The sequence below is a fragment of the Pempheris klunzingeri genome, chromosome 8 (genome assembly GCF_042242105.1).
Source record: "Pempheris klunzingeri isolate RE-2024b chromosome 8, fPemKlu1.hap1, whole genome shotgun sequence".
NCBI classification, from domain to species: Eukaryota; Metazoa; Chordata; class Actinopteri; order Acropomatiformes; family Pempheridae; genus Pempheris; species Pempheris klunzingeri.
Genome location: NC_092019.1, coordinates 9245088 through 9261208, shown reverse-complemented (window position 1 = coordinate 9261208; position 16121 = coordinate 9245088). Strand labels below are relative to the sequence as shown.

At 42.9% G+C, this 16121-nt stretch overlaps 4 protein-coding genes across 4 annotated transcripts in view; 2 read left to right on the top strand and 2 right to left on the bottom strand.

Annotated features, from left to right (window-relative positions):
• The window catches only part of LOC139204990 (exostosin-1a-like), a 436963-nt gene that overhangs the window by 149275 nt on the left and 271567 nt on the right, over window positions 1-16121 (bottom strand). The window lies entirely within an intron of this gene.
• Window positions 3741-8332, top strand: echdc1 (enoyl CoA hydratase domain containing 1). Its single transcript, XM_070835724.1, has 7 exons — window positions 3741-3783; window positions 5436-5507; window positions 6603-6778; window positions 6914-7056; window positions 7204-7256; window positions 7402-7482; window positions 7599-8332. Exons 2-7 carry the CDS (start codon window positions 5437-5439, stop codon window positions 8014-8016), a joined length of 942 nt encoding a protein of 313 aa, XP_070691825.1. The 5' UTR covers window positions 3741-3783; window position 5436; the 3' UTR covers window positions 8017-8332.
• Window positions 10173-14263, bottom strand: LOC139204926 (E3 ubiquitin-protein ligase rnf146-like). The gene is made up of 3 exons (XM_070834958.1): window positions 14150-14263; window positions 13425-13484; window positions 10173-13042 (listed from the first exon to the last, which is right to left on the bottom strand). The coding sequence occupies exon 3, from the start codon at window positions 13028-13030 to the stop codon at window positions 11873-11875; it is 1158 nt and encodes a 385-aa protein (XP_070691059.1). The 5' UTR covers window positions 13031-13042; window positions 13425-13484; window positions 14150-14263; the 3' UTR covers window positions 10173-11872.
• Window positions 14356-15909, top strand: mdh2 (malate dehydrogenase 2, NAD (mitochondrial)). The gene has a single exon (XM_070834959.1). The coding sequence runs from the start codon at window positions 14464-14466 to the stop codon at window positions 15475-15477; it is 1014 nt and encodes a 337-aa protein (XP_070691060.1). The 5' UTR covers window positions 14356-14463; the 3' UTR covers window positions 15478-15909.

The following is a 16121-nucleotide window of genomic DNA, read 5'->3' as shown; positions in this document are numbered from 1 at the left end:
GTACTAACTGTTTTGATTCCTGTGCTGCTTAAAACACAATAACACTGGAAAGAATTTATGGAGCAGAGTCTGTTTTATCCGGCAAACACAGTGTATCAAGTTTACACACTGCAGCTTCTTCGGTCTACTGATTGTTTTGCTAATAGTTATACAGAGGCAACGCAACCATGTCATTGGGCGTTTGCCTCTATTTGTGGCATTAATATCAATAATTGTCAGGACGATTATATTTGTAAAAATGATGACATTGAAGAAAAGCTTTCACCTGGGTTCACATACTTACAGTAAATGTATAATGTGAATTAAAAACATTAAAACCGTGTGCCACTGAGTGCTATGCGCATGCACAGGTTTTTTCTCTTGCCAGAGCCAGAGACAAGGATGTAACCAGACTCCAGTACAATTCCACATCCACACAGACACCCATACATCCATTTGCACACTATTTCATCTGATTGGATTATTCTGTCTATCCCAAAACACAGTGTGCAGTCTCCATCTTCATACAGGCTTGAGTAAAAGAACTCCAGCACAGGAATTCAAATTTTTGTCCTTTCGGTTGTAAAGTTTCCAAACTACATTTTGGTTTAAGACTATCATGTGTCCACATCCTTGTTTGTTCTTGTTACAAATGTGGTGAAGCTGGATGATATACATGGTAGAGATTAATTATCCTGCAAGGGAGCTCTTAGGTATTAGCCTTCTGTCCACTGTATGACCAGCTTGTCATATTTGGTTTAAGTCCCAAATATCTTTGCTGAATATTTTCCTCTTATGCCAATAGACATGAGGATCATATCAGAATGTTTTTAAGCTTTGTGAGCTCTGAAAAACCTTTTGAGCAAATACTATTTTTGGTTTATGTTCATATTTTCACAGTGCAGGTGTGGTATCAAATATACAACACATATTACAGTAAATGGGTGCTTTTAGTCTTTCAGTGGTTGTTGAGTTGCTGCCGACAGATTCCAGTTGCTGCTGCTGTACAAAAGGTGTTCACTGGCCCTCCGGTGTCTCCTGGCCCTCCGTCTCCACTGACCTCCCCACACTCCTCTCAGGAAACCTCCAGGCCCCTGAGAGCCTCTGGCACCTGCCAACCAGCCATTCTTCCTGCCCTGAAATAGACCCTTACTGGCACTTATCTGATCTGTGTGTGTGTGTGTGTGAGAGAGAGAGATTGTGTGTGTGTGTTTTCTTATCTTGGTGAGTTGGTATAGAGCCACGCTGACTGCGGCGCATTCTTTGGACTTCCTGTGGAGCCCCAGACAGCTGCATATTGATCAGCACACTGATACATCACTTAAGAGTAGAGCACACACACAACCACACACAGAGATTTATGCAACAGCATTTGTGCATGCATATAGATAAATGGGTGAAACGTGTATCTCTGTCTCTCCCACCCATTAGCCAGGTCGTAATTTCAGACAGGTTTCCATTATCAGCTTGAGTCTGCGGCATCACTGATATCCGGACGGATCATAAAACAGCAGGGCTTCTTTAGTCAAAATGACTGAATGGGCTGAGCGGAGGATGAATGGAAGTAGACAGACACAGTGAGATAAATGGCTTGTGAATGAAACTTCATGAAAGAGTTAATCAAGAATAAACAGCCTGCTAGTCCATCACACACCCAACACAGACAGACAGACAGACAGACAGACAGACAGACAGACAGACAGACAGACAGACAATCACTTACACGCACTCGTGGGTGACATAAATCTGCTATGTATGCAAATTCCAGTAAGCCAGCATGTCCTCCAGGTGCTGCACTTCACAGAGTGATATTTAGAGACAGGTTGCAAGCTGGCTGACCTAGCTGAATATACTGTACACAGCAAGAAGGAGAGTCAACGTGTCTGGAATGCCTGCCAGGGAAGAGTCCCACCAACCTTTTTGAATTCCTTCCCCGCTTTTAAATAGACCAAAGAGGTGTGGGCTTTTAAACTTAGTTGAGTCTATTGCAGTCTTGGATGCAGTTCACTGTATCCTTGTTGATGACCTTTTATGTTTGCGGGAAAGTCATGAAGAGGTCTGGTTGCACAAAGTCATCCATTTAGGGAAAAACACCCTTGATTGGTCATTATTCATGATCTAAAACAATGGTGCTACTGTGTCTGAAATAGCCCCAGCCAAGTAAATAATTGCATTTTAAAAGGGGATGTGCAAAATATTCAGCAGGAACAATTGCTGTGATTGTAATTGTGAAACAATGTGCTTCCAAAAGTAGATTTCATGCAGATGTTGGTGTTGGTTGTTGGTATGAGAATAGGCCACACACACAATCACAGTTGCTTTGATTCAGCATGTCTCTGGAATCCGCACGGATGCGACTGCAACAGGAAGGTATTTTTTGGTTGCTGTTTGTTTTCACGGATATGTTCAGGGCTGTGAGGAGCGGTCGAGGATGTGTGGTTAGAAGTGAGGGATTTACGCTCCCAGTAGTCATAGATCAGACCACAGGACAGGCACCGTCTCAGCCTCCCTCTGTTTTGGAGCATTTCCCCTCTTTTATCTGTTCTTGTGTGTTTACGCCTGTTTGCATTACTGTCTGAACGCCCGGATTTTTAACTCTCACATCACATTTATCTCCTGTCTGACCTTCCAACTGACCTTGACATGTGTATGAAATTGTAAAATTCACAAACCTCAGTTTTTACACTGATACCTTGTGTCACACTCAGAGGAATTGCTTTTTAAAAATGGGTGTTAAATTATTTTTTTAACACACCTACAAGCCTGCAGTAGTTTATGCCAGTCTGTGTTTGCATAGTACTATGATCCCTGAGTAATTCACACTTTTTACTGCCCCTCAGACAGGTGAGAATACCTCTTGGTGTGACATTACATGTTTCTAGGAGGAGTTGAACAAGGCCGTTAGGTAAACAAGGGCTGCATCTTCTAAAGGATGTTTTTTTAAATGGAAAAAGTGCAAAGCCAGAGCACAACTGTGCTCAAATCAACAGTGAAATAAATGTTGCCTCAGTTTTGTTTTAACCCCAGTCCTGACCCCAGTTGTGGCATTATCCCAAACCCCTTATTTACAGCAGCATCGATGAAAATGCCTATTATGTTCATCACTGACATTTGAAGATGTATACAGTTTTGGTTGTTTGTCTTGGCCACACATAAAACCAAATCTCCCAGCAGGCTTTTGTTTGAATAGATGTTGACACAGTGTCCGCGGCGTTATTACCTTTTAAGACTTTGCTCGCTGATGTCAAGAAAAGATCTTTCAGGGCTTCAAACATAATCATAAATTTCACTGTATTACCTTCACATGGACACAATACAATGAAAACTTCATTTGACAAAAGACCATGTTAATATAACTGTCAGCTTCCTGTGCCAACACTGTGCTATAACCCATAGGTGTTATTTAAAGCCCTCTGTCAATACTACTGAATAAGGACATGTCTGTAGAGCCAGTTCCTCAGTATGCTGTGTTTACAGAGCTGTGACAAAGAGCAGATCTCTCTGTGCAGCGCATTGGCCAATGATGAATGTTATTATGGCTCACGTTGAACAATAAATTACAGTGTTGTGTAAAATCTGTGGCCCAATATCACAAGCAGGCAATTAATGGGTATAATTGACATTTTGCAAGATAGTGTGCAGATGAAACCCAAATATTCTCCGTGTGACGGTATTATTCCGCCTCCGTGTGGGTTAATTGGGGAACTACATTTGTGTGTTGCTATTATCTAGTTCCGAGGCGCTCTTGTTTCCAGGGGGACGGATTTCAGGGTAACATCACACGACTACCATTAATAAAACAAGGTTAGTTTTTGCATTATTGTTGCTAAATGATTCGTAACCATCAGTGGCAGGTTAAAAAAAAGATTAAACCGAACACATTTGTTTTCTCTGCTGCTCGTTGTATGTGTAACCAGCGTGTTTAAGTTAAAAAGGGACACTTGAACCTTGTTTGACATTCAGTTGCCAAACACTTTTGTCAATTACTTTAAAACTTTTATGCGTTAATTGTGCTTTTTGAAAGGATGTTTATAAATGCTTTTAATATCCAGTTCGCCTCCGTATTGCAGTGGTTTGACCCAGAGAAGTATTAAGACATGAATGCTGGATATTGTCCATTAAAAAGCGAATATTAACTATATTAGTGCAGTAAGCTAGCTAAATATTACAGGCCTACATCCTTTGGCAGCCTGTTATAGTGCTAAAGTGTTAAAGTTGGTAGCGTATTTAAATGTTACAGTAACATGTTCAAGGCATCTCTTTTAATGCTAACTGCTAATAGAGCTAGTCACTATAATAATATAGTGTAATGTTCCTGTTGTAGCTAGCTAGGAATAAATGCCCCTCTTCAAATGCTGACAAGAAGCACAGCTCTGGTCTGGCTGTGCATTGTGACAAAATGCCCCAAACACCAACACAGGTGCTTTTAACTACTCTGGCTAATTGGACCTGCAGTCAGGTGGAGTTTGGTGGAGTTGCTGGGAGGGAAACGGTGCCCCAGACTCTAAAAGGCCCAATCAGGCAACTCATTGACAGCACCTGTGTGTGCTGGTTTGAAAGTAGCATACAGAGATAGAACAGCACTTTATGTGGTTAGCACTTAGATAATAGTAAGAATTTATTGTCCTACTTATGTAACACTCAAGACAGATATGTCTTAAAGAAAAAGCAAACTAGCATAAATTCTCTCAGTAAACTGTGAAAGTGAAAATATAATTATAATCAGAGACGAGAGGCACAAGGTAGCTGTTTTTATCTGTTTATCCTATAGCTTTTATGAGCTACCGAAATATACATCACAATAGCAAAGGCAATGTAAGAGAGACTTTGTATTGTAATAGACCTTTTTCACACAAGACATTTCGAGTGTCACTGTGGGAAAAACTCAGGTGTTAATAATAACATTAATGATAGCCTCATCCCACCATGTTTCCCAGTGCTAGATGTTAGTGAGTGTGAGAGGCCAATACCAGAGCCTTAGAACTGGCTCACCTAAATGGAACCCAGCCATCATTAATGTTATTTATTCCATCTGTGCTTTTCCCGCTTTGATGTGTCAAAATGTGAGCTGTGAAAGAGGTCTGCTGTGCACGCTGGCTCACTGTCACGGCTTCGACACTTAATCAGAGCAGAGCCACCGTTAGTGTCATTAGTAGCACCTGTGCTTTTCCTACTATGATCTGTCAAAATGTCTGCTGTGAAAAAACGTCCATCAGCCCCAATTCTGTTAAAAGTCATAGGATTTTATTTGATTCTTATTTTCTTTGTACAACATGCTCAAAAATCACTCCGCAGTCTGAAGGGTATTTTGGCAATTTTCCCTGTCCTCAAACTTTGTTACCCCTTACGTGTGCCTATCCCCTTTTCAAATTAAGTGATAGGTCTGAAGTGATTTTCCCCAGTGAAGGTAAAAGTGAACATTTTCTCCCACATTTTCCATCTCCTTGCTGCTGCAGGATGGTGGTGTGTGCAGTGAGGCGACGACTCCTGAGCAGCAGCAGCAGCAGCAGCTGTGGAGCCTGGGCCAGGTAGGGGAGTCTGTTCGGCGTGAATTATCGCTGTGCTGGTGACGGCAAATAAAGTCATAAATAAAAGAACATCAGGGAACTGAATTGAACCCACATTATTTGTTCACAAACACAGATAAGTCTAACAATCAAATTGTTTATCTGAGGTGCTCAGATTTATGATATGCTAATCTATAAAAGTAATAACTTCTGACTCATGACGACAATAAGTCAGAAACAGATATGATTCATTTTTATGCATTATAGGCTTGGTCTGCTTGTGTGGCTCGTTGCCGCACCTTCTTTAGGCTGATTGACAGAGAGGAAGGGGAGTGTATCAAAAGCTTTCAGTCCTCTGCAGCACCAGTCTGATTTCCATTATGCAGTTTTACATACCATTTCTTTATACTACAATTAGGCATGCATATTCAGTTTGATTTGAATTAATCATCTAATCAAGAACACAGAGGACATCAATATGCTTTCAAAACCTAGTTGTTAAATCTGCTTGTAATGTGCCTTAACCTTATATATACTGTTGAAACAGTTAGGGTACAAAGTACAAGGTTCATTAATAGTCATTGTACAACACAGGGTTGCACAATGAAATTACAGTTAGTTACACTTGTTACATAAGAAAACAACTATTTTTATGGAAGAGTGTAGAGGTTGAGATAAGGAGTCTTACAGCCTGAGGAAAGAAGCTGCTCTGTAGTCTGGTGGTACGACAGTGGATGGTCTGTATCTCTTGCCAGATGGCAGCAGGGTAAACAGGCTGTTGCTGTGGTCGCTATTGTCTTTTAATAATCTTTGGACTCTGGGCAGAAACCTCACCTCACTGCTATCACTAATGAGTGGTAGATGAGCACCAGTGATGTACTGGACAGTTTTAAATCACCCTCCGCTGAGCCTGCCTGTCCCGGGCCGTGCAAATCCCATGTCAATTTGTGATGTTTGCAATTAATGTTGCTTTTCTGTTGCAAAGTTGACGAGAACTTGAAAATGAATCAGGTTTCAGTTTTAACAGTTCTAACTAAAAGAGGGGGCTGGATCTGCATATTGACTGACTGTGCTTGATTGGATTTTAATAAACGGTATACGTGCTGTTCTTCCGAGGCTGCTGCAGAGACAGAGCAGGGGCTGTGTGTACTCCAGCATCCATGGCTTCAACCAGGAGGAGATCCGAGAGAAGCTGCAGGCTTTTCCTGGAGGCTCCATTGATCTGCTCAAACAGGACTCTGGCATCGCTGTGCTGACCATCAACAACCCCTCCCGCATGAATGCCTTCTCTGGTAAGATGACTACACTGTATGTTTTCAGTGTGATTAGTGCTTATTTGGTATTCTCTGGATGAACCACATTTAGACATAATCGTTTGTACATAAGCGAATTACAGATTAATTGTTTTGAGTTTTTCTTCCTCCCAGGCAGTATGATGGTGGATTTGGAGGAGAGGGTGAGTCAGCTGGAGAGCTGGACAGACGGTAAAGGCCTCATTGTTCAGGGTGCTGCTGGAACTTTCTGCTCTGGATCGGACCTGAACGCTGTCAGGGCGATATCTAACCCACAGGTAGCAAAGCAGAAAAATTCCTGACAGTATTTATTTTCTATGGCTGCTAGGATCTCTCTACTTTTGACTCTGCCTGTCTCTGTCTGAATATCCCCTGGATACGTACTTGCCCAAAGATCTCTATATGATGTTTCTTTTGCCTTGCAGGACGGGATGAAGATGTGTATGTTCATGCAGAATGCTCTTACAAGACTACTCCGGTAAGGGCTGTCATTTTCCTCTCTACTACTCCACTAAATATTACAGCAGGCTAAAACAGCAGCAGCCTGAGCTCGAGGAAGCTGGAGTTTAGCTGTTATGTAATGTGCACTACAGTATGCTGACAGGATTATTTTCTCAGTGCAGGTTGCCTCTGATCTCTGTTGCTCTAGTGGAGGGGAGAGCGCTGGGGGGGGGTGCAGAACTCACCACTGCCTGTGATTTCAGGTGACGCTTTTTAAGAGCGAAGAAAAGAAAACACCTTAGGATCTCTTTTATACCATCACCTTTCATCCAAATGTTTGCTAATGAACAAACTTGTTTCTGCCATTACTCTCCCACAGGTTAATGGCATCTGGCAGTGTGATCCAGTTCGTCCATAAACACATGGGCTTGGTCCCAGGTTGGGGCGGTGCTGCAAGACTTGTCCACATTGTCGGAAGCCAGAATGCACTGAGGCTCCTTGGTGGTGCTCTAAAAGTGGACCCTGAACTTGGCCTGCAGGTTGGACTGGCAGATGGAGTCCTGGAGGTCTCCCAGACAGAGCAGGGTGCAGGGACTCTCCTACAGCAGGCTGACGACTGGCTCGGACGCTACACGAAAGGACCTGTCCCAGTGATCCAGGCTGTGAAGAAAGTCGTGCTATCAGGCAGAGAGCTCCCTCTTTCAGAGGCTCTGAGGACTGAGAAGGATGTATTCGGGACGGTGTGGGGCGGTCCGGCTAACCTGCAGGCTCTGGCCAGCAAGTCCAAACACAAATGAGAATCAGTGTTTACTTTCTTGTCAGAACTTCTCACTGAACTGAGACATATTCGAAAATCTCTGTCTGGGTCAAAATTATGTGGAAGAGAACTGCTACAGATTGACAGATTGATTGGTGTGCTGAACACATATATTAATACTTCTCATTTAATAAGCTGAGTGTCATCTAAAATGTGGAATGTAGAGACAAATGATGAAGGGTGTCTTGTGTCTTGTTTAGGACTACAAACTTTTCAATAAACCAGCTGCTTCATTGTCTCCAATACACTGATAATGAGCTAAGATTCAAATAGTCACTCAGTTGCCAGTTTATTAGGTACACCTAGCAATAAATCCTTCCCTCATGAAAATTATACTGGTCAGTTTTTGTTGAAGCTGTTTTAGAGAGGTGTAGATTTAACTTCATGGAGGAAGTAGTTTGTGGTGCTGTTGATTTTTACTGTTTGATATTGGTATTATAACTGCACTGGCATGTTATTTTGTCTACCCAATTTATATCCATAAGGGTAGGCTAAATAACATAAATACCTCTCTGCACAATGCAATACAGCTCCACAGCACCACAAACTACATCTTTCAAAATGGCCCTACAGCTGAATCAGCACTAAAACACTTAACAGGAAGGGTTTATAGCAGGATCGCTGTATTAGACTACATTAATTTACACTAGGTGGACCTAATAAACTGGCAAGTGAGCGTATAAACAGTGGTTTATATGTTTATATTGCAAGCACAACTGCAGGTAAAAGATGGGATGAAGATCGTGTTGATGAAAAGTGATTTAACACCATAAAGAAAAACCCTCCTGGTCCTTTGGAGTTGTATTTGAGAAACTGGACTCTGTAGCCTTCTTTGCAGTGTTCAGCTGACCTGAGGGATTATCTTGTGCCATTAACACTCTGTGATATCAACTATCCTTAATTAAAGCATATCTGTAATAAAAGAGTGAATATACATTCTGATCCCTTGGGTATTAATAGCCCTGTATATTCAGTATGGGTGAAAACAAGGACCTAAAGGACTACGTTCTCCATCCTCTAAATTCCTTCTGTCCCCATCAGTCAAGCAAATGAACACTGTCTTTCCTTCAGGTCTCCTGAAAATGTGATTATGGTAATGATTGGATCATGCCAGGCTGAGACAGACTGAAGCAGACAGATAGCAGCAGCATACAGATACTGATGAGGTATAACAAGCACAAAGGCATCTGCGTCCATCTGCAGGATTGAGAGTGAAAAATGCTGCACTTCTTTCTTCTTTACTTTAGTTTTATAGGTTAGTTCAGATAATCCTTTTGACAGGTCATTGTGTGTCACTGTGGCTTTAATCATCACTGCGCTCTGTCTATTCTTTCGGGTGTCTTGGCTGCTCTTGGCTACACAATGACTCATCAATACATGTGGATGTTGGAGCACAGGGCCAAATTAAACCAGTTAAAATATACTGCACATACTGAATGCTTTGTAAGGTTAGGCACCAATTTGTAGCTCATTTTTCATTGCACATTTAAAATGAGTCCATACAGCAAATGAGGTGTTGCAAAAGCACAAATGTGCACAGACTGAAATGGCAAGAACAGGACAGGTCCCTGGACGATACCAGGCCTTTATCTCCTGTTCCCCTTCTAGAGGTCATGTTTCCTGGCCAGACATCCAGCTGGAGAGCTGATACCTGCTGTGGCCAGAATACCAAACACCTCCAAGGTGAGTGAAGGAAAGACAGCACATAAAACACTTCTTTATATGGTCTCTGATTATAGGAAGAGAAGTGGTTACATACTCTGGATATTATAAATTGGTAAATGGTTTATTTCTTGTTAATCCTGTTATGTATTGTTAGCTATTTATGGAAACCATAAAGATTTCATCTTATTCTGCAAATGTTATGAAGAACAGATACTGAATACTTCTGTCTCTTAGTCAGTAGGAAGAATGTGATTTTCCTTCCCTTAGAAATATCTCTTCAGGTGGAAGTTCAGAGAAAAAGGGGTGAAATCTTACCTACAATGGGCCCATTGATTGTCCTACTTATGTAACACTCAAGACAGATATGTCTTAAAGAAAAAGCAAACTAGCATAAATTCTCTCAGTAAACTGTGAAAGTGAAAATATAATTATAATCAGAGACGAGAGCGAAAAAATATCCCTTTAGGATGATGAAATGACACAATTTATTCTTAAATTACAAATCATGTAACAAAAAAAAAAAGTTGCCAAGCAAAAACTGTTACACAAATTTTATTCTTCAGAATGGAAAGTCTAAGACTGAAATGATGATGTAAGCATGTAAGAAATAAAAATAAAAAAACAACATGACTTGAAATCTCTGCAGGATGGCCAATAGCAATGGCATGTTCTTGTTCTCTTACTGCTTCAGACATCATACATAAGAGGATTTACAACCATAAGAAACAAACACAAATTAAAAACATTTACTCAACCCGAAAATATCAATTCTCAACATCCTGCCGACCAGTAGTGTTTAAATAACTCTCTCTTCAAACATGCACAAATCACAAAACTTTAGAAACACACCAATTGAGAATACTTAAGTCAGGGACAATATGAATACTAATGAGGCAACAGAGGCCTCCGCTGCTTTAAAAGAAAACACTGATACTTCACATTAAAATGCCAATCATTATAAACAGGGAAAGGTTGAAATAAATTTAATATGTACTTGTATTATGTGCATTAATTTAAAAGAGAATTTGTAATCACAATAGATTTTAGAATTTCAGAAAGCTGCAGGTTAAGTGAAATCAAACGACAAAACCTAAGCAGGTAGCCAGATAGTCCTGTGGGCTCCTGAGTTACACTACAGTGTTGTAGTACATTAAGGAGGAAGATTAAATACCCACATAACTTAGGAGCGTCAGTAAGTACCTCTCGGTGTCCTTTCTTTATCTGGATAAACAACCTGAATACTTTCTTCAAACCACAATCCGAAAGGACACACCCCACAAGTTTACAGCAACATTTAAAAATTTTTGAAGGAAAGGCTTCATCATTAGTTAAATCTGAATTAATGAAATCATTTAGGTAGGGTGGAGTTTGGGAACAAGTTATCAAGGATTAAATTCTTTGCAAGAGCAGTCATATGACCTGAGCTCTTATAAGCCCAAATCTGCGTGCTATGTTAGCTGAGAGAGTTAAAAGTGTAGATGATCAGAATGCAGCCATTCATGATAATGATAAAGATGCAGTTCCATTTCCAGGAGTAACATCCCCATTGATGCTTTCTCTCTTGAATGTCACAGATCTGGCTGAGCTTTCCGGAACCCTTCTGTGTATTAGGATCAAACATTTCAAAACAACAATACCTTCGATTGGGAGAAGCAGGTTGGCTTGTCACTTTTACCTTTTAACAGACTCGATATGCCTGCTACCAAATGGCACAAAGTGAGCAGACTGGTGGCAGCTTACCACAGTAAGTCTGTTACACCTACCTCACATGATGTGCTGGGTGGACAATTATGGCATTTCATGGCTCACAACAAGATGGTGTATCAGTCTGGCTGTTTACCAAGCTGGACCTCCTGTCTCAGTATTAGAACGCTCAGTGCTAGAGCATAAAACCCAACATTATCTCTGAAGTCTGCCTATACACTGCATGAGACTGACAAACAAATCATACAGATACATCCAGATCACTGTGAGCCAAAAAGAGGCACCAAAGTTTGATCGCTAAGGTGAGTTGTTTACCTAAAACCATGGAGTGTGTTGTGCTTAGTTTCTCTTGTACAGAGCAAAGCACCTACAGCTGATCCGTGACAGAGTGAACGGCAGCAGACAGTGAGGAATAAATTAATGAAATGGAACATAGCCATTTGGTGATGATGGTATCAATGACAACTTCACACTTCAGTCACTGTACACTGGCCATCAGGCATTCTGGACCTTCCACTGCTACTGGATGAAGACGAGGGAGAGGCGGACTCAGCACCAGGAGGGGCTCTGTCCTCTGGATTCAGTCTTTGCCTCCGTGGCCTATCCTCCCAGGGCTCCACACGCTCTCCATCTCCCCCCTCCTCTTCTTCATCCTCCTCTTCCTCATCGTCGCTCCAGTCTCCGGAGCCAGACTCGTCCACGGAAGTGTGAGGGTCAGAGGACCTGGAGGGCGAGGCCTCCTCGTCCTCGTCTTCTTCCTCTCCTTCCCCAACCTCAGACCGCTCATGAGAGGGTGTGGGCCTGGGGCTGATTTGCAGCTGGGAGAGAGCATCCTCCAGAGTGGGGCTGCTGCTGCTACCAGGCTGACCACCAAGGGAGGTGGGAGGTCTGGCAGTAGCTGGAGGGGCTGTAACAGTAGCGGGGATACCTGTAACCTGCTGCTGTACACCAGATACTGTGGTATCAGCCCCATCGGCAGAGTTTTCTCGACCTGCTGCCCCGATGGCCCCAGCAACACTCTCAGTGTCCAAACGCAGTCCTGCCACTCCCTTCTTGGGGATATCCAAAACGTCCCTCTTCATCTTGCGTCTACGACCGTGCTCATTGCGCCTGTACTGCACCATGTTCTCCAAGTCGGCTACATACAAAAAACCAGCAATCAGCATTTCTGCCGTTTTCTTGCCCTTGGAGAAAGCGTCCTCCAGCTCGCGGCTGGTTCGCTCATCATACTGCCACCAACCATTACGGCCCTCATAATACCAGGCGTGATCACTTGCTGCCCCACCCCGACCTCCCGCTGATGCTTTCAGCTCCTCTGGAGAAAGAAGTGTAGGCCTTTCCAGGAAGTCATCTGGCACTTCCTGTCTACAGAGAGCACAGCGTTTGCTCTGCCAGGACGCTCCCTTCACACAAAGGAAACAGAAGACGTGATGGCATGGCAGTTGGACTGGGTGGACGCAGCTCTGCAGACAGATGGCACACTCTGGTACAGACAGGGCTGGGGATGAGTTGCTGGAGCCCGAGCATGAGGATTCTGCACTGTTCCCACTTCCACCACCACTGTTGCCTTTCTTACTGGATGGAAGCGAGCTAACAGAGTGGTCTACCTCCCCACAACTAGCCATCCTAAGGAAGTACTGAGGAAAGGATAAATTATTAGGACAATTATTAATATAAGGTTATAGTGAGCATGTTAGGATAACTATCTGTTCTTTCATCACCACTATTCAATTTGAAAAAGAGAAATCCGTTTTCAAAATCATTAATATTATGATTGTTGTCTTTAGATCCACACATATGATCAGAAATTCAAGTGAGATGTATAATTTGCAATTGAAAGTACTATTATTTTTCTGCCGATGGCTTCAAATTTAACATCACATTTAATACTCAACTACAAGTCACTGTCACTAAATAGCAATGTGTCCCGAGACGAAAAATTATAAATATTGAATGATATGGTCTATATGCCACCTGTGACCTCAAACAAGGCTGACATGCATGATATTTGATACTTACTGGAAGTGCCTTTAATGCTGATGTATCATTAGGAGAGCTGATGGACCTTCAAATGTGCCACTGCCAAAAGGAAAAGAGCGGTGGGTGAAAATGTAATTGTTTTCAGACTTTATTGGAAGTCAGTACAAGTACGATACACAATGTCCAGCTCGTCCTTATGTAAACAAAGCCTGATGTTAAAACCGATTAGCTTCAAATTAGCGTTAATTCACTTATGCTAGCGATGACTGATATGTAACTTGCGTGTTCACTTAAGTCTGTGGAACAAAGAGCTGCTCTGTTAAACTGTGTCAGCCTAGTGTTACAATTTGTGCTAACCCAGCTGGCCTTGTGACAGAGCTATTGATGAACACAGCTACCCTCACTCGAGTCAAATAAACAGCTAACAATCTAATATCCACAGAGATTGGTGACAGTCTATGAGCAAACTAGTTTAGCTAACGTTAGACACTTAGCAGCTAACTATCAAAAAGCAGGCCGTTTATTGTTACTATTACAAGTGCAAACACGAGTCAAAGAGCACAAAGGGATCTCTCGACTGGCAAAGCGATCATAACAATGAGACCTGTTGTAGCTAAAGCTGGCTAGGCTGATGGCAGCACTCTGACTCCAGCAAATAGACGGCGTTCATATGACGGCGCTAGCTTATTTTAGCAGAGCGACGTAAACAGCAATAAGCATTTTGTCACGACAGGGACATTGCAACGACAGCGTGCATACCGTACCTTTAGATTTTGTTGAGCCGATCTGGTGTACAGTTCTAACTCCTGCAAAGACACTAATTTCCAATGCTAATTTACCGACTTCCAGTGTTATCTGGCTTTGTTTTCCTCCGAAAAATGAAGCTGATAAAGACGACGACGTAACAGTACGCGCTGACGCAATTTGACGTAATATCGCACGACCATATTCTCGACGCATGACAGTTGGCGAGTCTTCCTGTTCGCTCGTGGCTAGAGGACGTTGGTGTCACAGAGGAGAGGGGCTCTTACAGTATTTTTGTTTCCAGTAAAGTAAGAAAAGAAGTAACAGATACAAAATGTTTTCCCGTGCCGTCAGACCTACCGTCAGCTTCGCTCGGAGCCTGTCCACCTCGTCGCAGAACAACGCCAAGGTGGCGGTGCTAGGAGCGTCAGGCGGCATAGGCCAGCCGCTGTCTCTGCTCCTCAAGAATAGCCCCTTGGTGAGTCAACTCTCCCTGTATGATATCGCTCACACCCCCGGGGTGGCTGCAGATCTCAGCCACATCGAGACACGGGCCCAGGTGAGCGGCCACATGGGCGCCGACCAACTGGATGCTGCTCTGCAGGGCTGCGACGTCGTGGTCATCCCCGCCGGTGTGCCCAGAAAACCTGGCATGACCCGTGATGACCTTTTCAACACCAACGCCACCATTGTAGCCATCTTGGCCGATGCCTGCGCCCGCAACTGCCCCGAGGCTATGATCTGTGTCATTGCCAACCCTGTCAACTCCACCATCCCTATTACATCAGAGGTCATGAAGAAGCATGGAGTCTACAACCCCAACAGAGTGTTTGGTGTCACAACCCTGGACATTGTCAGAGCAAACGCCTTCGTGGCAGACCTCAAAGGCCTCGACCCAGCTCGTGTCAGCGTACCAGTCATTGGAGGTCATGCTGGGAAGACCATCATTCCCCTTATTTCCCAGTGCACACCAAAGGTAGAGTTCCCTGCTGACCAGCTGTCCGCTCTGACCGGTAGGATCCAGGAGGCTGGCACAGAGGTGGTCAAGGCCAAGGCCGGAGCTGGATCTGCTACCCTCTCCATGGCCTATGCTGGGGCCCGCTTCACCTTCTCCGTCTTGGACGCCATGAATGGAAAGGAAGGTGTGGTGGAGTGTGCCTATGTCAGGTCTGAGGAGACAGAGTGCAAGTACTTCTCCACACCTCTTCTCCTGGGGAAGAACGGCATTGAGAAGAACCTTGGACTGGGCAAGCTGTCCGCCTTCGAGGAGAAGCTGGTGGCTGACGCCATGAGTGAGCTGAAGGCTTCTATCAAGAAGGGCGAGGATTTTGTGGCTAACATGAAGTGAATAGGAGCCATTAAGTTAGTTGAAAACAAACAGCAGCTGTGATTGATAATTTGTTCTGTCTTAACTTAAAAGGCATCTGGGCAAATCTCAAGATCTGTCACAGTGTTTCCTCTTTTGTTTTTGTGTTAGCAGTAGGGCCATCTTGATTCAGGCATCCTGCTTTTAAGCGTGGACCTCTCTATATAATTTCCCTCTCCTTTTCAAACATGGCTTTATCATCCAACTATGATTTGTGTACATACTGTACTGTGACTTATCTATATTTTGAAAGTGGATAAATCCATATATTTTCATGTACAGTCTGCATTAGTGGGGATTTCTTTGCTGAATGAATGAGGGGGAAATACTGTCATCATGCCTGTTGTTGCAAATAGATGTTACTGATGAGCAAAATACTCACTCCACCAATAAAAAATTTAGCTTTAAAAATTATTATCTCTGGTTTTCGTTACTCAAAAATAATTCGGCTTTACAGTTTACATCTAAAGCCGACACTGTTCATGAAACCTAAGCAGATCAATCCGGATCAAATTGGTCAACCTTCATTTTACCAAATCAGCTTCACTGACAAACTTCTAATGCATGCAACTTGAGATCAGATACATGATTCAAATTAATTATACACTTGAATTTATTAATATGAA

Excerpts from the sequence above, each read along its gene's own strand:
- mdh2 (XM_070834959.1), top strand. The coding sequence starts at position 14,464 with ATGTTTTCCCGTGCCGTCAGACCTACCGTCAGCTTCGCTCGGAGCCTG.
- echdc1 (XM_070835724.1), top strand. The coding sequence starts at position 5,437 with ATGGTGGTGTGTGCAGTGAGGCGACGACTCCTGAGCAGCAGCAGCAGC. Across the intron at positions 7,057-7,203 it reads GGGCGATATCTAACCCACAG|GACGGGATGAAGATGTGTAT; the intron begins GTAGCAAAGCAG and ends TTTGCCTTGCAG. Across the intron at positions 7,483-7,598 it reads ACCACTGCCTGTGATTTCAG|GTTAATGGCATCTGGCAGTG; the intron begins GTGACGCTTTTT and ends ACTCTCCCACAG.
- LOC139204926 (XM_070834958.1), bottom strand. The coding sequence starts at position 13,030 with ATGGCTAGTTGTGGGGAGGTAGACCACTCTGTTAGCTCGCTTCCATCC.